Here is a 19,755-nt window from a genome sequence, read left to right as displayed (position 1 = left end):
CAAAATAATCGTTGTTTATACAAAAAGTGCATATCCAGGATGATGTTTTTTGCGATGTTCTTGTTCGCTCTAAAAAATTCTAGGCCTTTGAACATGTCAAAAGTCACTGTTAAAGCAAGTAATGATATATATGGTTGCGCTGATGACTGTTTTTCTAATTTTGAAAAGACAATTAGTATTGCATCTTTTAATCCATCAGAGTTTCTTGATACTTACGAATTGTGTATTGAAAGGTGTCTGAGATAGTGATTGAAAGTTTTTTTTCTTAGTATTGGAAAGTTTTAATAAATACTGTTTTAAATCACAAACTTGCATCTTATTTTCATCTTTGTTCTATTTTTTGAGTGTTTTCTAAATCCAATTATTATCATAAAATCATCTGCAATTGCAGATCATCATATGTCTGATCATAGAACAAATTTTTTAAAACATATAAAAAAGCGACAGACAGCATATCATTGATTGCTTTATTATTGTTTAGGTTGATATTTGAAATCAATGCTTTTCTCAAGACTTTTTGAATATGAACAGAGTCATTATTTTTTTCATTTATATGACAATGAAAAAATATTTGATCATAATTCATTAATAGTGTCGATTCTATTCATAATATATATTATGAATATGAACTTCGAAAATTCCATTACTTATTTCTTTTTTTAAAGATTTATGTAACCGGAACTTTTTCTGACATATTGAAACACAATCACCAACAAGCAATTACTATTAAACTTAAAAACAATTATTATTTTTCCCTTTAAAACAATTTTTTTATCCCTTCAAAACAATTATAATTAAATCCCTTAAAAACAATTTTTTTATCCCTTCAAAACAATTACAATTAAATCCCCTCAAAACAACAGTGAAGTAATTTACTTTAATGCATCAAAGCAAAGTGTTAATTTAATACAAATTAAAACAATTTTAAACTCTTAATTTTACTTTTAGAATTTATTAGGTGAAATCATTCCCAGCTCAGGCTGAGAATTTTCTTGGCACAACAACGATAGCGCATTTCTTCTTTCCTTCAACTTTGAAGACAGCATTTGCTTATAGTCGATCAATTCCATGGTCAAAGCTAAAGAGAACAGAAGTGTCTTCGGGGTCATTGTTTGTTGTTCCCAGAAAGGTGACACTGGGTAATTAATACCCTTTACTTGTGTCACGTGGTATAAACCATTCAAAGTTGGCTTTACGATCAAAATCAAATTTAAATGATCAGAATCGGAGCCATTCAAAAACTCCTTTTCAATCAACTCCTTATTCAAAATGAATTCTGTTTCATTAAACAAAACCTTAATTGGAGCGTGTAAATTCTTAATTTTCTCGAATGTTTCAGAATCGTCACATAAAGCTGGTGAGATGAACACTCCGAATCCTCCTAATATTGGGAATGATGGTATACTACTTCTTAATTTCGGCCAATTCATTAGTTCGGAATCTTCTTTCTTGATGCTAAACGGCTCCCCGATTTCCTTCAAAAACCGCAACATCAAAGGTGTCATTCTTTTTTGATGTGCTTCAGTATAATGATAACTTTTATCGATTGGTAACACGTGAATGACTTCGATAGGGAACAAGTAAGGCTTTTCATACTTTTCGAATTCACGTATTGATATTTCGATATTTTCCAAATTATTCTGAGGTCGAATATCGAATTTATTGTTTGATTCAAATAACCCAATTCTTGAAATGAAGTCTACAACACGTGATCGATTACGTTCAGGCTTATAATTGAAAGGTATGAAGAAGTTTTTGTTATCATTCCAATTGATCCATTTCGAATATTCTTTTGCATATAATTCTTTACATTTATTATCTGCGTTTTCTAATTCTTCATTTGTCATTTCATTAATATTTTCTTTATTTTCACCAAAGCAAACTAAGTCCACTTTCTCAAGTTTACTTGGCATATCCAAATCTGTTGGTTTAATTTCATCAGATAATTTTGGTTCTTCTAAAGTACCCATAGTATCTTCAGTTAATATCCAAGCAGATTTACCGAATTGTCCTCTTGATAATATATATGTTTCATCTTTATCTTTTTGTTCAATGAATGATATTAATAATGATCTCCCTACAGTAAAGTAATGTATTTCAGGGTTATTAATATTAAATTGTTTAATTATAAATTGTTCATTAATTTCATTCGATGAATTAAATTTATGTGTATAACGATCATTAAATGGTAAATGTAAATTTAATCTTGCTAACAATAATGATATTAATGAATGTATTTGTGAATTAAGTTTTGATGAAGATGCAGAATTCTTACGACTTGAACGTGGTGAAGATTCACATGATTGTAACTTTGAGAAGTCATTTGATGAAGGAGATTTCGAAGTAAATAATGGAGATGATAATTGGATCGATGAATGTTGTCTTGTTTTAGAACTTGAAGGATTTCGTTGACGTTTCTTTTCACTTACATTTTTATTAACAAATGAGATAAACTTAAATATCATTGGTATAGTTCCAGGCTCATTAAATAATGTCGAATCATTATCCAATATATTTAAGATCATTTGTAAACATGAATAGATAAGTTTTAATGGATCATAGACATCAAGGATACGACAATTTAAGATACAATTTAAGATTTGTTTGAAGATTTTCGTCTTTTTAATTTCATATGATATCTCTGGTATAAATCGTATTGAAGTACCAATGAAATCAATACATCCTGTAATGAATGCTGATGATATTTCTTGTTCAACTAATGATTGGAATGTTTGTAAGCTAAAGTATTCAGACATCTTCGATATGATTGGTAATTGATAATTAATTCCTCGACACATTAATATATATAATAATGGCTGTATGTTTATGTTTTGTAAGTTTTTGTATAACTTATCAAATAAATTCGTGTCATTAAAGGTATAATTAGTGACATTACTTAATGATATTTGAGTTTCTATGGATGAAACAAACATTGAGACAATCGAATAATTCTTTTCTTGTGATCGATTGTTATTAATTTCGATTAATGGTAAACTTTGGATAACCATTCGTGAGATCAATTGTAAAAATCGTCGATCGGAGCCATATAATGAGATACCATTAGATAGAAATGACTCAACGACTTCGGTATGTTGTGTGGTGTCATCAAAGAATAATGATAAACTTGAAATTAACTTCTTGAAAGTCTCTTCTGTGCCTGACTTGTCAAAGTTTGTCAACAATTTGATGATCGTGATCGCTCGAATTGACGCTGCTTTGTCAAAGCGCTTGTCTTGCATGGGCGCAAATGTTAATATCTTCCCAAATAACTCCATAAATGCTTTGCCAGAGAACTTGAGTAAAAATGAGTTCGATTTGATCTTAGAGACTTCAATGGCTATGTCTGTAACTTTGTCAATGGCTTTGTATAACTCTTCTGCGGACTCTGGATCTGCAAATGAGCGGCGGAATTCAAGTGATCGTAATGTGTTATAAAATAATATCGATACTGATCGATCAGATATAGTCTCGCCACCAGTGGAATAGATCCCCGTTTGGAATAGGTTGTCTGTAAATGGAAGCTTGTATAGGCGTTCACTGGTATATCGGAATAATGTACTTATCTCTTGACTCCAACATTGAATAAAGATTAGGTCATCAGACCATATCTTACTATGGGTGAGAAAGACTTCAAAGACATCTTTGAATTTGTCGTAGTTTTGAGTAAATGGGGATACTTGGATTGACAAAAAACAACATTTGATGGCTTGGGATTTAAGTTCTTCAAGACCCTTCTTGGAAAAAGAGGAACTAACAGTAATTAAGTGATGACAGATTCCAATAAGAACAAAAACTAGTGTTCGCCATGTATTCGTTTCAAGCATTGTACCACGTTCAGTAAATAACTTACGATAGCTATCAATGATGTCAGAAAGGATTTGATGAACTGGTCCTTCATTCTTAATGTTTGGTGTCGTTGTTAAATTAAATGGTGACGACAGTTGTTTGATAATACGAATCATATATTGGTTTTGTCTTTCAGCTGAACCAAATAATGAGGAATCTTCAAGCCATTTACGATATACTGAACTTGCATGACCAATATCTACATAATCTGTTTCTTCCAATGTCAAGGCAACGGCATAGAATTCCATAATTGTGTCGAGCCTTTTTTCAGTGGAAATATATGCTTCATCTTGCATTGATTCAAAACTTTTCATTATGACCCTTGTAGCCTCAGATATTATCTTTCTATCATATACAACTAATGAGTATTGCGATGTGTCAGGATCTACTAAATTTTCGTTGCAGATAGTTGGGAGGAGGAAGTTAAAGCCTTCGGTCATTATTGGCACTTCAAATTTGTCAGCAAACCGCTTCGTATCGTTCAAATATTTTTTGAAATAAATAAAGAGACGAAAACTCCTTTTAGGAACAAGATAAAATACTTTAATTTTAAATACAAATACTAAAGATGATAATAATGAAAATTTCATAAAATTTACTTCATCTGTACTGAAAATTATAAGTTAAATTAATTTTAATATAATAATGAAATTGAATGATATAAACAATATTGTATTAATCATGAACACAAAAAGTCTGATTTTTGAAATATTATGAGTCACTTTTTTGCTTGTTAGTAAACCTATATCGATGAAAATTATTCTACTCAAATATTGTATTGAAATGATCGCATTGAATTTATTGCGTGTATTTATTCCAAATTTCAGATGAAATCAAACAATTTTTCTCCTTAGAACTGATTATTATACTTGGAATGCTAATATACTTGAAGATAATATATTATGATCAATTCATTACGTATATGACCAATTTTATTAAATTATGTCTTTTTTTATCATCCTTTTGATAGTTTTTGAATTTTGGCCAAAATATTATGCTTGTGTTTACTATATGCATATTGGTAATCACTGCATTAATTAAAACACTAAGGAATATATAAATTACAACAAATTTGTTTTCTCCAAAATTTATAACTTTCTGCATGATTATAAGATTTTGAATGGTTTATTGATGATACAAAACTGAATTAATTTTCCTGAAAAATTAATAAATCTATCGTACAATTTTGAGGCAATTCAAAAGCACCGAAAAATTCTTCAGAAAAAGTGAGAAATCGAATATTATCACCATTTTACAACGATAATTCATGAATTGTGATAGAAATGATCGACCAATATTTGAAAAAACCGTTGTAATAATTTTATTTTTTTCCTAATTTTATTATGGTATTCATTTAAATAAGAAAAAATACGAGTCTCATTGGAACGCCTTTGACCTTTTCTTGTGAATACGCATAAATTCATTATGTGGCACTATTCACATTGAATTTTCTTCTAAGAAGACGGAACTTTATAACTAAGTTTACACTTATCAAAAAGCTATTTATAACACAACATATTCAGGTTTAGATAATAACACTTGCTTTTGCGTCATATTAGTATGCTTCAGCACTTTTCGGTATTTCGTTATGCATAGATTCGTGAAAGCAGAAAGTCTCAAAATCAAAGCTATTAGTAAAATCAACATTTATACTGATGTGAAGTAATTCAACTAATAGTGAGTAAGATATGTCCATGAGATTTTTAAATTTTTACATGTAATTGAATATCATCAAAATATAAAATTTTTTATTTTTCTAGTCCATGTTTTATATATCATAACTATATATTATTGTGATGATTGTTTTTATGTATTTTTTAAAAAATATATATATTTGCCTCAATATTTACATTTTAATTTAAATTTATTCAAAAGTTCAATTTTCAATTAAGACAATTTTGCTTGATGTACAACCGTCGCATCAAATCACATGGATTTAACATCTCAAAAGCTGCTGCCTGCAATCCCCGTGTGCCAGGACGTAATTATTGGTCATATTGTCACAAGTGATTTAGAAAATTCAAGTTCCATTGTTACACTTAATGGAGAATTTTTAATCATTGCAAAATTTAATGAGATTAATGTTAAAATCTTACGAATGAATTTATCAACATTACAATTAGCAGGTCCAGAGTTAAACATAAATATCAAAGCAGAACATTTAAAACTATATCATTATGGTGAAAACATATTAATTCTTTCATTTTCTCCAACTCCATTTTTAGGCATTCTTGATCAAGAAACATGGAAAATCGAAATATACTCGATCAAAACCAATGGAACCATCATCGGTGCGCATATTAATGAAATCAACGAAGAACTTTTACTCGTAACCAAAGCGGATGCGCTTGGAATCCAATCAATCTGCATCAACACCAAAATTTCCACATTCCATAACCTTCAAACCACGTATCACATCTCGACGATTTTCGCCACGTTTCAATACGACGAAACATTAATAATATACACGAAAGAGAAACCATTTCTACTATATGTTGACATAAAACATTGGGAAGTCTATGACGAATTTGAAAATCAAGACAAATTCCAAAACGAAATAAGCCGCATGAAAGAGGCGTTGTTCTTTGGCATTGATCAATCAGAAGTTCCTACGTTTATACTATTCCATGACTTCCCATTTAACCCGTATTCGGCGCTTCCATTGTTTCAGCCATTTGCGCTCAGTGTAATGGACAAAACGATTTACATCATCAAATGTTCGTTGTACAATGTATTGCCGATATATAACATATTCACTGACTTAACAAATGTGTATTACATTAATGAAGACAATGATAACTTCAGCTTGAGCACTGTTTTCTTTTACCCAATTAAACAGATTAATTCGCCGGAAATTATGACATTCTCATCAAGTAGTTTGATCGTAAAAATTCCTCCAATTCCTTATTCGCCATTCCTTCAGTCAGTTAAATTCATCGTAATAAATCAGACGCAGGATTCATTGAAATTATATAAATTAAATTGTGTCAAAATTCCGTCGTTACTCGAAATAAGAATTAGCGGTTCAACAAAGTATAAAATGTTCATAAGAATCGACAACGGATGTGGTACCACTGACTCAGAGCCTTTGTATTTCGAAACTCAGCCTGTAACAGTTCCATCAGAATGTACAAACTTCAAAGTGGACAAATTAGGCGATTGCGAATATGAGTTTTCTTGGAGTTTGCCTGCCGAGAATGGGGGATCTGATATTGATTCATTTATAATCGAAGGAATCAATTTTGACGGCGATGTTTTACACCTGTTTAATATCCCTGGCGACACTACCATTGGAGCTAAGGCGAAAATTATTGACAAATTTAAAAAATTTGTTATATATGCTGTAAATTCGGCTGGTAAAGGAACGCCTTCAATGGCTATTCCTAAGAAGAGAAACATGAACCCCGACGTCAGATTTATATGGACAATTCAACAAATCGATGAATTAAAGAAAATGTTCGAATTGAACTCAAAGCCAAGTAAACTCGAGAAAATGGAAATAGCAGAGAAGCTGAACGCTCCGTTAAAATCGGTTTCTTACTGGTTCCAAAATCACAGAGCAAAAAGTAAGAAAAAGGTGACACCATTGTGAAGACTTTGATCGTTTTCTTTATCGTTATATTGAGTGCAATATGATCGGTATATGTCACTTTTCAGGATGAAAAAGCAATATAATACATTCGCGGGCAAACCGCTGATCACATTCAAATAATTGAAGGGTGTTTGACGGTTAGCGAAACGCCAGTCGATGAACCAGCAAGACGGTTTTACCCTTTCGTCCGATGATAAGGCGACGGTGCAACTCATCTATAAGAAGCTCATCAGCAGCCGCGGACTGAAGCAATCCGAATCTGTTCCACTCACAGCGCAGGACTTGAGACTCATATGTACCTTAACGACACAAGCACTTCTTAAGGATCCAATGCTTCTACAAATACAAGCACCGATATGCGTCGTTGGTGATCTTCATGGTCAATTCAACGATTTATTACAATATTTGGAAAAAGGAGGAAACCCGGAAACAACGAAGTACTTATTCCTCGGCGACTACGTTGACCGTGGAGACCATTCTATTGAGACTGTGACCTTACTCTTCTGCATGAAACTTCTTTATCCACAAAATGTTTACTTACTTCGAGGTAACCATGAGACCGAAACAATCTCAGAACTTTACGGCTTCCTCGGAGAGTGCAAACTAAAGCACAACCGCGGAATCTGGAAGACATTTAATGAAGTATTCCGATATCTCCCATTAGCCGCAGTCATTAGTAGCCGTATCTTTTGCGTTCATGGAGGAATCTCTGGGCAAATGCAAAGTCTTGAAATGATTGAGGAGCTCCCACGGCCACTTGATATTCCTGAAAACGGATTTATCTCTGATTTGGTATGGGCGGATCCTTCTGCTGACTACAATGGCTTCCAGGAGTCTGAGCGTGGTACATCATATACATTTGGCGCTGATGTTGCAAATGATTTCCTCGACAAATATGACTTCGATTTGATATGTAGAGCACATCAGGTTGTCCCAGATGGTTACGAGTTCCCATTCTACCCACAGCAGACAGTGGTGACCGTCTTCTCAGCATCAAATTATTGTGGCGAATATGGAAATAAGGGGGCAATGCTAAAAATAGATGCAAAGCTTTCATGCTCTTTCGAGTTCGTAGAATCAGAAGGTGATACATTAGACGATACACACGACGAAAATGCGTTTTGTTGAGTTGATTAAATCACTAAATTATATTCGTTAATATTAACGGTCGATAGGGAATGTGATATGACAATGGGGTGCTCCGTGAACGTTAAACGATTGGGAAATATTTTAACGTTCGCCCCTTAACATGATCGAAATTTATATGCTAAAAGATGTTCTTTACAATATTGTAATGATTTACCAGAGAATCTACGTTCTGCCGACTGTAGCTATTTTGTTTGGTATAATTTTAAATTTAATTTTAGGATGATTGATACACTTTTCTTAAATATATTGAATGATGGAAGTAAAGTCTTATTTATATTTTAGAATAAGTGTAACTTGAAAGTTCATATGCTTATTTGAAGTTGAATTCGATGATAACATATTCATATCACTTTAATAACTTTTTGAGTTGTCGAATTTTATGACTTTTAAAATATCGACCTATAGTTCTTTGAATTTTGAGTGGTTTGATAGCAACGCTCAATTGAAAATTTATCATTTCACGTTCTACAACATGTTTGGTCGGCTCAAATACGCTTGTTTCGTACTGGCTGCAATGTCTACACCAGCATTATGTCTAATATCAAGTGATTCATGTAAGTTGATGTTTTGGAAAAAAATGGGGAATGATTCAAATATAACATCTGTTTCTTACGAAATTACAAACCTGTTTCTTCAAATTCCTCATGCTATAAATGATTGTAATATCATTTCCAGTCATTTTTATTCTCTGTATAAAGAAAGTCACCCTAATTTGCATTTGATATCATTATATACCTTTATATATATTAGAAGAATAAATGCTGATTCGGATTCTGATTTGTCAGTAGTTATTTTACAGAAACAGATTTATTTTGACATCAAATATGTTAATCAAGCGAAAATAATTTTCTTATTTTTTAACGATATCCTAACTTATTCCACATTAAAACTAGTTCAATCAATCCTAATATTTATTATGTTAATTTCTGTTTTATTTTTTATTAAAGCAAAATTTCATCAATCAAAATATGAAACATCAGATTTTAGAGGTTCTCAAAACGAAGAAACACTTCAACGCATATTTCTATGTTTTCTATTTGTGATTTATTCTGAACATTCATTCGAAACATTTGAGCAAACAACAAAAACCTATACCATAGCTACTCTTTATGAATATGATGATAGGGATTTGTTCAAGAGTCAAACATTATATCTTATAATTCAAGGAGATGTAGAACAAATTGGGTATGATGCTTTTTATCAATGGAATTCATTAATTTCTGTTACAATTAATTCAGCTTATATAATTGCCAATAATGCGTTTCGTTCTTGCGCATCATTAACAAATGTTAATATTCCATCAATAAGTACAATTCAAAATTATGTTTTTGCAGAATGTCCAAAATTAAAAAGTATTACATTTAGTGAAAGTATTGAAACTATTGGAGATTTTGCATTTCAATCATGTTCTTCTTTAACAAATATTTTAATTCCAAAAGAAGTTTCTTCTATTGGATCAGGTTGTTTTAAAGGATGTACAGATCTTCAAACAATCCAAGTTTCGAGCGAAAACATATATTATTCCAGTGGAAATGGAATTCTTTATAACAAAGATTGTACAACAATTGTTTGTTATCCAGCAGGAATTACTAGTGAAAAATTTGAAATATTAAATTCAGTCAAAATTATTGGAACATATGCATGTAGCTCATGTAAATTTACATCGATCACAATTCCAAAAACAATTACAACAATCCAAAATTTTGCATTCTCAGCATGTAATAATCTAAAAGAAGTTATTATAAGTGAAACTATTACTTCAATTGGAAGTTCTTCATTTCAAGATTGTACTAATTTAAAATGTTTTTATTATACAGGTCAAAAAACGCCATCATCAATTGGTACAAATGTGTTTACAAATACGCAAACTAAATACATTATGACATCTTATTTATATCAAGGAACAATGTTTGGTGAACTTAATGTATTAAAAGATATAGCAGTTGAAGGATGCAGTCAATATCCTTGGCCAACACATCCATTCACAGCATCGAATTCATTTACAAAAACATTTACTAAGTCGAATTCATTCACTGGCTCGAAATCATTTACACAATCAAATACTTTTACTCAATCGAATACTTTTACCAAATCAGACACATTTACAAAATCATGTTCATTTACTAAATCTAATACATTTTCTAAGTCAAACTCGTTTACAAATACATTTACGAATTCAAATTCATTCACAAAATCAATTACTTTCACACAATCAAATACATTTTCTGCATCCAGACAATTTGGTGAAACATTTGTTCAAACAATTTTATATTCACAATCAATTTCACTTACAATTATTCCAGAATCAACAATTCTTCAAACTATTACTATTTCTCTTATTGATTCAATATATTCATATGTTGAAACTAAATTTATTTATTACGAATATAAAGTTGTTGAATATTCAATGTATTTTTCGTATTATTCGGGTTTTTATACTATTCTCCAAAATGAAAATAGAACAGATTTGAATAATAATAAAATCAATAAAATTATAATTGGCGTTTGTGTTAGTATTGGAATAATCATTGTTGTTTTGATATGTGTTATCTTATTTGTTCGTTTTCGTAAAAGAAAACAAAGTTCAAGTGAAAAAGAACTTGAAGAAAAAGTGAATTATAATAATAATAATAATAATGAAATCATAATGGATAACTTCGCGAGCCTTTCTCATATCGAAGAAGATCCTTTTGCAAAAGATTTCGAGGAAAATACATTAAATATAAATATTTAAATCATTATTAATGATTTAAGTATGTGATTTATATTCTCATAAATTTGATTAATATATATATATATATATATATATATATATTTTAAGTTTAACTCAATATAAAATAAATAAAATATTAACTATTTGAGCTATTTATTAATATATTTCTATTTTTATTATATATGAACATCTAAATTATCTTCTTTGAAATCATCTGCAAATGGATCTTCTTTCATATTATTTGGTAAGAAGACAATCGAATAATTATTATTGTTTTCAGTATCATTAATAATATTTGTTTCTTCTTCATTAAGTTCTTTATCGGTTCGATGACGAATCAAAAATATAATAATGATGATCAAAATGATAATTACAACAACAATAACAATTCCAACAATAATATAAATATTTGTTTTATCATCATCTTTTTCATTATTATTTGTATCTTCTTCATTAATGATAAAATAATAATGAGAATAAATACTATAATATTTCGAATAAAATATAATTGAATATTCGTAATGAATAATTGACGTTTCAACATATTTTAACATTGAATTGATAATTGTGAATGAATATGATTGTGTAAAATATGAATTATATAAAGTCAATGTTTTAGTAATTGACAAAATATATGATAAGACAAATGAATGTGTTAAATTTATGTTTTTCATGTATGATTTTGTGTATGTGTTTGAATTAGTAAATGAATTACTTTGCGTATATGTAATTGATTTCGAAAATGTATTTGATTTACTATATGTATTACTTTGTGTGAATGAATTCGTTTTAGTAAATGTATTTGATAATGTATTCGATTCAGTAAATGTGTTTGATTTGGTGAATGTGTTTGATTCTGTAAATGAATTTGAACACGAAAATGTATTACTTTGTGAAAATGAATTAGATTTTGTAAATGAACACGAAAATGTATTACTTTGTGAAAATGAATTTGATTGTGTAAATGAATTCGAAAATGTGTTTGAATTTGAAAATGTATTTGATTGTGTAAATGTGAGTGTTGGTGGAAGACATTCATCAATTGTTGTTCCTTTTGAAACTTTTAATGTACCAAATGTATCACCATCATATGAATTAGAAGTCATAACTGAAGTTGCTGAAACATTTGTAAAAGCATTATTCAAAATATAAGGAGGAGTTTCTCCATAAAAATAAATACATTTCAGTGATGTACATTGATAAAATGCTTCCAATCCAATCATATTCACATTTTCTCCGATTATAATTGTCTCTAAGTTTTCACAATATTTGAAGACATTATCATACATAGTTGTAACAGAATCTGGAATAATGAATTTCGTAAATAGACACTTAGCGAATGCAGAATCTTTTATTGTTTGTACATTATTTCCCAATGAAATTGAAGTCAAATTAAGACAGTTATCGAATGCATGAGATTCAATTGAAGTTACTGAATTTGGAATTTGAAATGTTTTCGCATCATTTCCTGCTGGATAACTGATGAGCTTTGTAATTAAGTTATCATATAAAACACCATCATTTTCATTATTGGAGAAGTATCGATTTTGTTGAGAGATTTTGATAAATTTAATACTATAACATCGAAGGAATGGATTTAATGATATTGATGAAACTGTACTTGGAATTGTAATATCAACAAGATTATAACAATTTTGGAATATAAATGTTCCAAGTGATGTTAATCCTTCTTCTAGTACTACAGATTTCAGTCCGGTACATCTTAAGAAAGCATTTTGTTTTACTAAAGTAAGTGATTTTTTGAGAGTTAAACTTTCTATTTTTTCACAATATTGAAACGCAAAAAATCCAATGGTTGTTATGACTTCATTAAATGTAATTTCTTCTAATGAGGAACATGACGAAAACGCAGACGTACCAATTTCTTTAACTGTATCTCCAATTGATGCTGTGACTAAAAATATCCATGAATCAAATGCATATTCTGGAATTAATTCAATACCACTCGAAATGATAACATGTTCTGTTTTGTTTTGATATGTCTGTGTAAAATCATTCGAAGTAAGAATATTTAATGTATTAGAAAAAGGATCAAATGCTTGCATTGATGAGCCAAAAAACAAAACAAATATTATCAAAACAAAATTAACTTTTAAAATTTCTTTCTTTTTGTGATTTTTAAGATCAATAATATTTAACTTAATTAAACATAAAATAATTAAGCTCATTATAAAAAGATTTAAAATGAAAGAAAAATATGAATCAAAAAGTAAAAAATAGTATGCAACATTAAAAAATTGGAAATCCTTTCTATCGTTTGATGAAACCAAAGAAGAATAATTTGATAGTAAATAATTCTCGTTAATTTTTGAAACATTCCTTATAAGAAAATGATTTCTTTTTGGAAGATAAGTGAATAATGCAAAAATATCGTTTTCATAACGTTGGAGAACTGGCTTTATTTTGTTTGAAAGAATTTGAATATTTATGTTTTTTGAAATAATTTCTCTTGAGTTATAATTTACCATTTCTTCTCCATTAACATGTGAGTTACATGATACTAAATTAAGCATTTGGATAACTATCCAAAAGCATCCAAATGCCATAATGGATTTGAATTTTGTTTTCAGGACCTATCTAACCATCAGAAAAGTCAAACTCGGTGTTAAGAAACAACGTATAGAAAAAGAAGACCTTGACCAAACTATCACAGAAAATTGTCAACAACTTCTTTTTTTTTCTGAGAATAACGTTATTACCACAAAAATATTTCTGAGAGCAACATAAAGCAGTCAAAATATTTGTGTGCGATCACAGTGGTTTCTATGTTTATTTGGTCTTGAAAAAATCGTGCAATTCCTTTTTTGTCCAAAGCTTCTTATATTAGATTAGATTTAGGGAAATATTTTGGTATTCGTTAAAAAGTGAGTTGATATTAGATAATTTTCTTTATATATATGTAATATATGGAGTTCGGATCTCAATCAGTGAAAATATAACTTGTAATATATTACAATTTTTAACTATACATTTTTAGGCAAAATTAATTAAACAATTTATCCCTTTTGAAGTTATAAAATAATTTTTCTAAAAGTTTCGTAATTGAACATCATATAAAACTCGAACATTTTTATAATAAGTGAAATAAATGCTTTCTTTGGATGTCCATTTGCAAGCTTTAGTAACGAAGAAATGGATTATACGATATTTAAGAGACAGTACCTTCAAGAACTACAGATTTAAGATTGGTACATCCCCTGATCATTCTCTCCCATTATTGCAATAGGATTTTAACTTGAGACGCATCTTAATTTAGAGATGAAATGCTGTCGCGCCAATATTTGTTATGTTTAGCATCAACAAATGTTATTTCTTCTTATGATGAACATGAATAAAAACCAATAATTTTTAACTTAATTCATAAAAAGATTAAACTCACTGTAAAAACATTTAAAATGATAGAAAAAATTTAAAGAAATACATTGAATACCTTAAAATTTATAATGCATTTTAATTTTGAATAACTAATTATTTTCACTTTTTTGGTAAGAACTTTATAAATATCTTAATTGAAAATTACATAATATTTAATGTCAACGAACATGCGTCCAATTTATATCATATCATTTTAATATATAAGCAAAATAAAATTTCATTTCTTGAGTACTTTTAGACAAATATAATTCCATAAGTTATATTCGCAACAAAAAACAAAATTCGCATTTTCTTACATTTTTAATTATTTTCTAAAATATTTCCAAACAACCAAAACCATCAACACCAAAATGATCATTGCCATTATTGCGTTTCCTTTTCTTTGCAACTCCACGATCATTTTAATTTTTTCCGATTCCTTTTTCATATTTTTCCATTTTTTAATCACGTTTTCTATCACGTCGTTTGCTTCAGCTATTTCTCTTTTCGTGTTTTCGTTTTTAATTTTCTTTGCTTCTATTCCTCCTTCCACTTTTTTAATAATATGCAAGAACTCCATTTGTTTTTCGATCAATTTTGCAACATAATTCATTTGTTTTTTTGTTGATTCTTTAATTTTATTTATCATCGAATTCGGAACTTCGACGTGAGTATAAACACTATTAAATATATCATTAACGAAATTGTTTATATCTTTTAGCTCTTCGTTTTTGTTTTGATCGATTTTTATCTTTCCAAGTTTCTCATGAAAGTCTATTTCATGTGGAATCGGAATATTAACGCCGCACATGTTAAATGTCCCATATATGCTGCACTTGTTCGACATTGATTGGTTCCACATGTGTCGCAAAGTATAAAAGTCGAAATCGCCAATGGGCAACTTGTGAAAGATTTGATACGAATGAATGGACTCAACGAGATCGGGAAATGATCCAGATGAATTAGACAAAAAGTTTAAACTAACTAAAATGTATCGCAATGTGATTACGGTGGATGACAATATATGATATGTGGTAGAATCAATGATGTCTGAAGGGATCGGACGGTCAGGAAAAAAAGTTTTATGATAGTTGGAAATGGCATACTTCAGTTCAGAAAATGAAAAATATCGATTTTCTGATGACTCGGAAAGTTGATGAACTGACTTGTTACTGAACTCTTGGCATAGCTTTAAACAGTGCTCGTAGGATTGTTTCTCTTGAGGACTGTTGGTGTTGGTGAAATTAAACAACGATAAATAAAAAAATAAATTTGAAAATAATTGTGATAATGCAATGTCAATGGGTTGGGATTGGATGTTATACGTTTCAAAAAATTTGTTGCAATATAAATTATAGATTTCTTGTGATGAAAATATGGATTTGGTAAGTGAGGGAATAATCCCGATACAATTTAAAGCAACAATGGTGTGGAAACGGAAGGAACATGAATCCCAGTCATTTTCAGGGATTTTGATAAATAAGTCTGAAGAATTATTTTTTGAGAATGATTTATTATTCTTGATAATTTCGAGATTTTTCGGAACATGATTTTCCGTGGGTGAGGAAGTACAGGGAGGCGATGAAATGTTTTTGTATTCGATTGCAAAAACTGGATTTTCAGAGATTCTATCAAGTGAAGAAACTTTAACATACAAAGAGGAACTTTGTAACAAAGCAACCTGGGATGGATTTGCAAACTTTGTTTTATTCTTGCTTGGTTCAGGTGCAAAAAACACCTTTTTCATCATGTTTGCAATGTTAATAATATTGGGGTGCCCCATATACCTATTTGTTTGGAAGCATTTTAACGGTCGATTGAACCAACACATGTTGGTTCAAAAATATTTGCCCAAAATTGATCTTTTGTATATTTGCAGATCAATAAATAACTTGGGGTGACTCAACATGAAGAATGACAGCGCCATTTAATAGTTACTAACAGCATGTGGGGTCCACCATCTTCATCCTTTTCTCACTCCTCACCAACAAATACAAAGGCAACAAGTGAATTTGGGTTCGGAACAGCTGTTGCAAAATCCAATCCATTTTCAACTGCACTTCCAACCCCAAGTAACAGGACGCCTCAGTTTCCTTGGATTCCACGCTTCCAACAAGTGAATCCGATGCCAAACCAAAGCCAGCAACCACAAAAAGAAGACACAAGCAAAAAGAACTAAAAAGCATCCATAATATTCGTTTTTGGTGTAAGGTGACGTTTAAAAAAGTGAATGTTAAATTCAAAAAAAATTGAAAAACGTTTGAATTGAAAATGATCGGCGATGGATTCAAATCAATTCAACAAGCTTACACAATTTGGGTGACCACCAAAATTTTCTACACAGTTCGAAAACGAAATGACAGGGACTGAAGAAAAAAAAACTTCACAGAATCACAGCGGTGGGTACAAACTTGATCCTAACCAACAAAATAGGAAGATTATGCCATATTACTTGGAACATCGCTGTACAGTCAAATCAACTGATCAAGCGAGGTAATCCAAGGACTGGGTTAGCGAACAATAAGGTGTGATAAAAAATAAAAAAAAAAAACATAATATTGTAATCGAATATTAGATGCCAATCGGCATGCCTTTTTTTTTAAATTTAACTACAATATCCAACGTCCCTTGGCTTCTCTGTAATAGGTTATCAAGGTACGTGATTAAATTTTCCATATAAGGTATGTTTAGCATGGGATATGATTGTGGCTTATGGTGTGGCCTCATTGTATTGATTTTTTGATATAGGCTTTCAAAAGTAACTTTTTGGGAGTACGATAGAAACAGTTATCACAAAAATTGTGATTGAATTTAAGTGAATTTTGATCGTTTCATTCAAACTCATTGATTCGTTGAATAGTTATATAGCTTTAAAATTATTAATTTAATTTTTATTTTTTACAAAAAATTCTGAAAGATTTATCGAACCAAAATAACAGTATCAATTTTTTAGTAAAACAAAACACATATTAACAAATTCATACCAACAGTTTAATTTTCACTTATATTATCCGACAACACCAATTGTTGTATCAAAGGATAATAATCTCTTTCATGTTCGTTCACAAGAATTTTCTCAATTTCCTCTTTCATTTGCTCCTCATTCATTTCGCATGATTTCTCGGCCACAATTTTATAAACATCGGACAATTTCTCAAACCCTATACCCTTCTCAATGAACATTCTCACGAATTCGTTCTCATAATTCACGTCGTTATTCGAAGGAATTTGTAATTCCTTTCCTTTAAACATAAACTTCACTCTTTCCACGTTTTCATTTTCGTCTTCTGTTTCAACATTCTCTGGTGGATGCTCGACAATGTTTTGCGCATACGCAGCTAATGATACAAATTCGTCATCATTATCAATTGGAAAGATAACACTTCCAATTTGAATGTGATTGTTATCAACTGTTTGCTTCTTTGCTTCGTTACGTTTCCGGCGAATTAGCTTACGTAAGTCTTCAACTTCTTTGTCGCGTTGTTGCGTTATCGATTTACTTTTCGGTGTTTTCGGCTTCGTTTGTTGTTGTGGTTGTCCATCGACAACGTTTTGCGCTCTTTTTGTGTTCATGGCTTTGCGGAATGGTGACTCAAGTTGTTCGTACTTCTTCTTGCGCTCTTTTTCTTCGCGTTTGAGGTCTTCGAAGTGCTTCTTTCGTTCGGCTTCTTTTTGCTTTTGTTTCTCGAGAACGGCTTTTTGCTTGGCTTTGTTGACTTGGTCTTTCTCCATTTCGATTCGCCGCTTTTCTTCAACTGTTAATGGCTTACGTGGATAATTTTGATCTGTTGATGATGATTGTTGGGAGTGGAAACGTTTGGCATTACGTGAACTTTGAATAGTGTCCTTTGGCTTAGTTATGTTGGTCTTTGGCTTTTTGGTTGGGTTTAATTGAGCTTTTGATTTATTTGGGATATCATATTCTCGTGGTGTTTCACCACCTTTATAACCATGAAAAACAGAATGGCTAAACTCGATCTTTTGCATTGTAACACTTAATAAATTTTTGACTTTTTCATTAACAAAATCAATACTTAGAATTTGATTGATATTAGGTCGTTTTCGACTTTGCTTTTGTAAAAGTTGGTCAACTAGATTACGAAGTTTTGGAGAATATTGATTAGAAATTGGCGCTGGTTTGTTTCTAACAATCTTGATGATGAGACCGTTTAGGCAATTTGAGTCAAATGGATGCTTAAGCGTGCAGAGTTCGTACAGGATGCATCCTAGGGCCCAAATATCACTTTTTGCATTATACTCCATACCTTGACAAAGTTCTGGAGAAATATAGTAGGGTGTACCAATTGCTGTTTTTGCAAATTGTGATGTGTTATCGAGAATTTTGGAAACACCAAAATCACCAAGTTTAACCATTCCATTTTTCATAAGAAATACATTCTCTGCTTTCAAATCTCGATGTATGATTTTACGATCATGAATATGCTTGATGGCAAGACAAATTTGTACAAACCAATTTAATATCTGGGACTCTTCAAACGGTGCTGTTGCATTTTTGATCTTTTGTCCTAAATCTCCTCCATCAACATATTCCATCATTATGTATAATTTGTTATCCTCAATAAATGATCCTTTATATGCAACTATATTTGGATGGTGAAGGAGCGAAAGTATCTTTGTTTCTTTTTGAGTTTCTTCAATTTCCTTTGCTGTTCTATTAAGTAATGAAATTTCTTTTATAACAATCAATTGATCTGTTGCTTTTTCTTCACAGAGTTGAATCTTTCCATATGAGCCTTCTCCTATTAAGCTTTTTACTTCAAAATCATTTGAACTAAATTTTTTTTCTTCTTCTTCCATATAATGTAAACTTTTCAAAAGTCTTTTGAACGCAATTTAAACGGTTTCCAATGCAAATCACAAATTTTGAGGTTTTGGAACCAGCTACAAAATAGTTTAAAGCAAGAAAAAAGCTTTGTTTTTTCATATGGAAAAACGAATTTATTTAATTTTTTTTTTTATAAAAGATCTGTAATTGACTTATTGGATAAAACATTTTTGCTTTTTTTTCATTTCAAGGCCCTCGCCTGTAATGGTATTCACTTCTATAAAATACATTCCT

The 19,755-nt window shown here is 30.4% G+C and overlaps 4 protein-coding genes across 4 annotated transcripts; 2 read left to right on the top strand and 2 right to left on the bottom strand.

The window, feature by feature from the left end:
- Positions 1 to 944: 944 nt before the first annotated feature.
- On the bottom strand, positions 945 to 4,286 carry GO595_007323 (uncharacterized protein; the record flags this gene model as incomplete). The annotated part of the gene is made up of 1 exon (XM_067920775.1): positions 945 to 4,286. The coding sequence occupies one exon, from the start codon at positions 4,284 to 4,286 to the stop codon at positions 945 to 947; it is 3,342 nt and encodes a 1,113-aa protein (XP_067772842.1).
- A 1,490-nt stretch (positions 4,287 to 5,776) lies between these two features.
- On the top strand, positions 5,777 to 7,438 carry GO595_007322 (LIM homeobox transcription factor 1-alpha; the record flags this gene model as incomplete). The annotated part of the gene is made up of 1 exon (XM_067920774.1): positions 5,777 to 7,438. The coding sequence occupies one exon, from the start codon at positions 5,777 to 5,779 to the stop codon at positions 7,436 to 7,438; it is 1,662 nt and encodes a 553-aa protein (XP_067772841.1).
- Positions 7,439 to 7,594: 156 nt separating this feature from the next.
- On the top strand, positions 7,595 to 8,566 carry GO595_007321 (Serine/threonine protein phosphatase PP1 isozyme 3; the record flags this gene model as incomplete). Its single annotated transcript, XM_067920773.1, has 1 exon — positions 7,595 to 8,566. One exon carries the CDS (start codon positions 7,595 to 7,597, stop codon positions 8,564 to 8,566), a length of 972 nt encoding a protein of 323 aa, XP_067772840.1.
- A 9,100-nt stretch (positions 8,567 to 17,666) lies between these two features.
- GO595_007320 (CAMK family protein kinase) lies at positions 17,667 to 19,493 on the bottom strand (the record flags this gene model as incomplete). Its single annotated transcript, XM_067920771.1, has 1 exon — positions 17,667 to 19,493. The coding sequence occupies one exon, from the start codon at positions 19,491 to 19,493 to the stop codon at positions 17,667 to 17,669; it is 1,827 nt and encodes a 608-aa protein (XP_067772839.1).
- Between the last annotated feature and the right edge of the window lie 262 nt (positions 19,494 to 19,755).

The sequence above is a fragment of the Histomonas meleagridis genome (assembly GCF_020186115.1).
Source record: "Histomonas meleagridis strain 2922-C6/04-10x chromosome Unknown contig_51, whole genome shotgun sequence".
NCBI lineage: Eukaryota > Parabasalia > Tritrichomonadida > Dientamoebidae > Histomonas > Histomonas meleagridis.
This window is presented reverse-complemented; position numbering and strand designations above follow the sequence as displayed.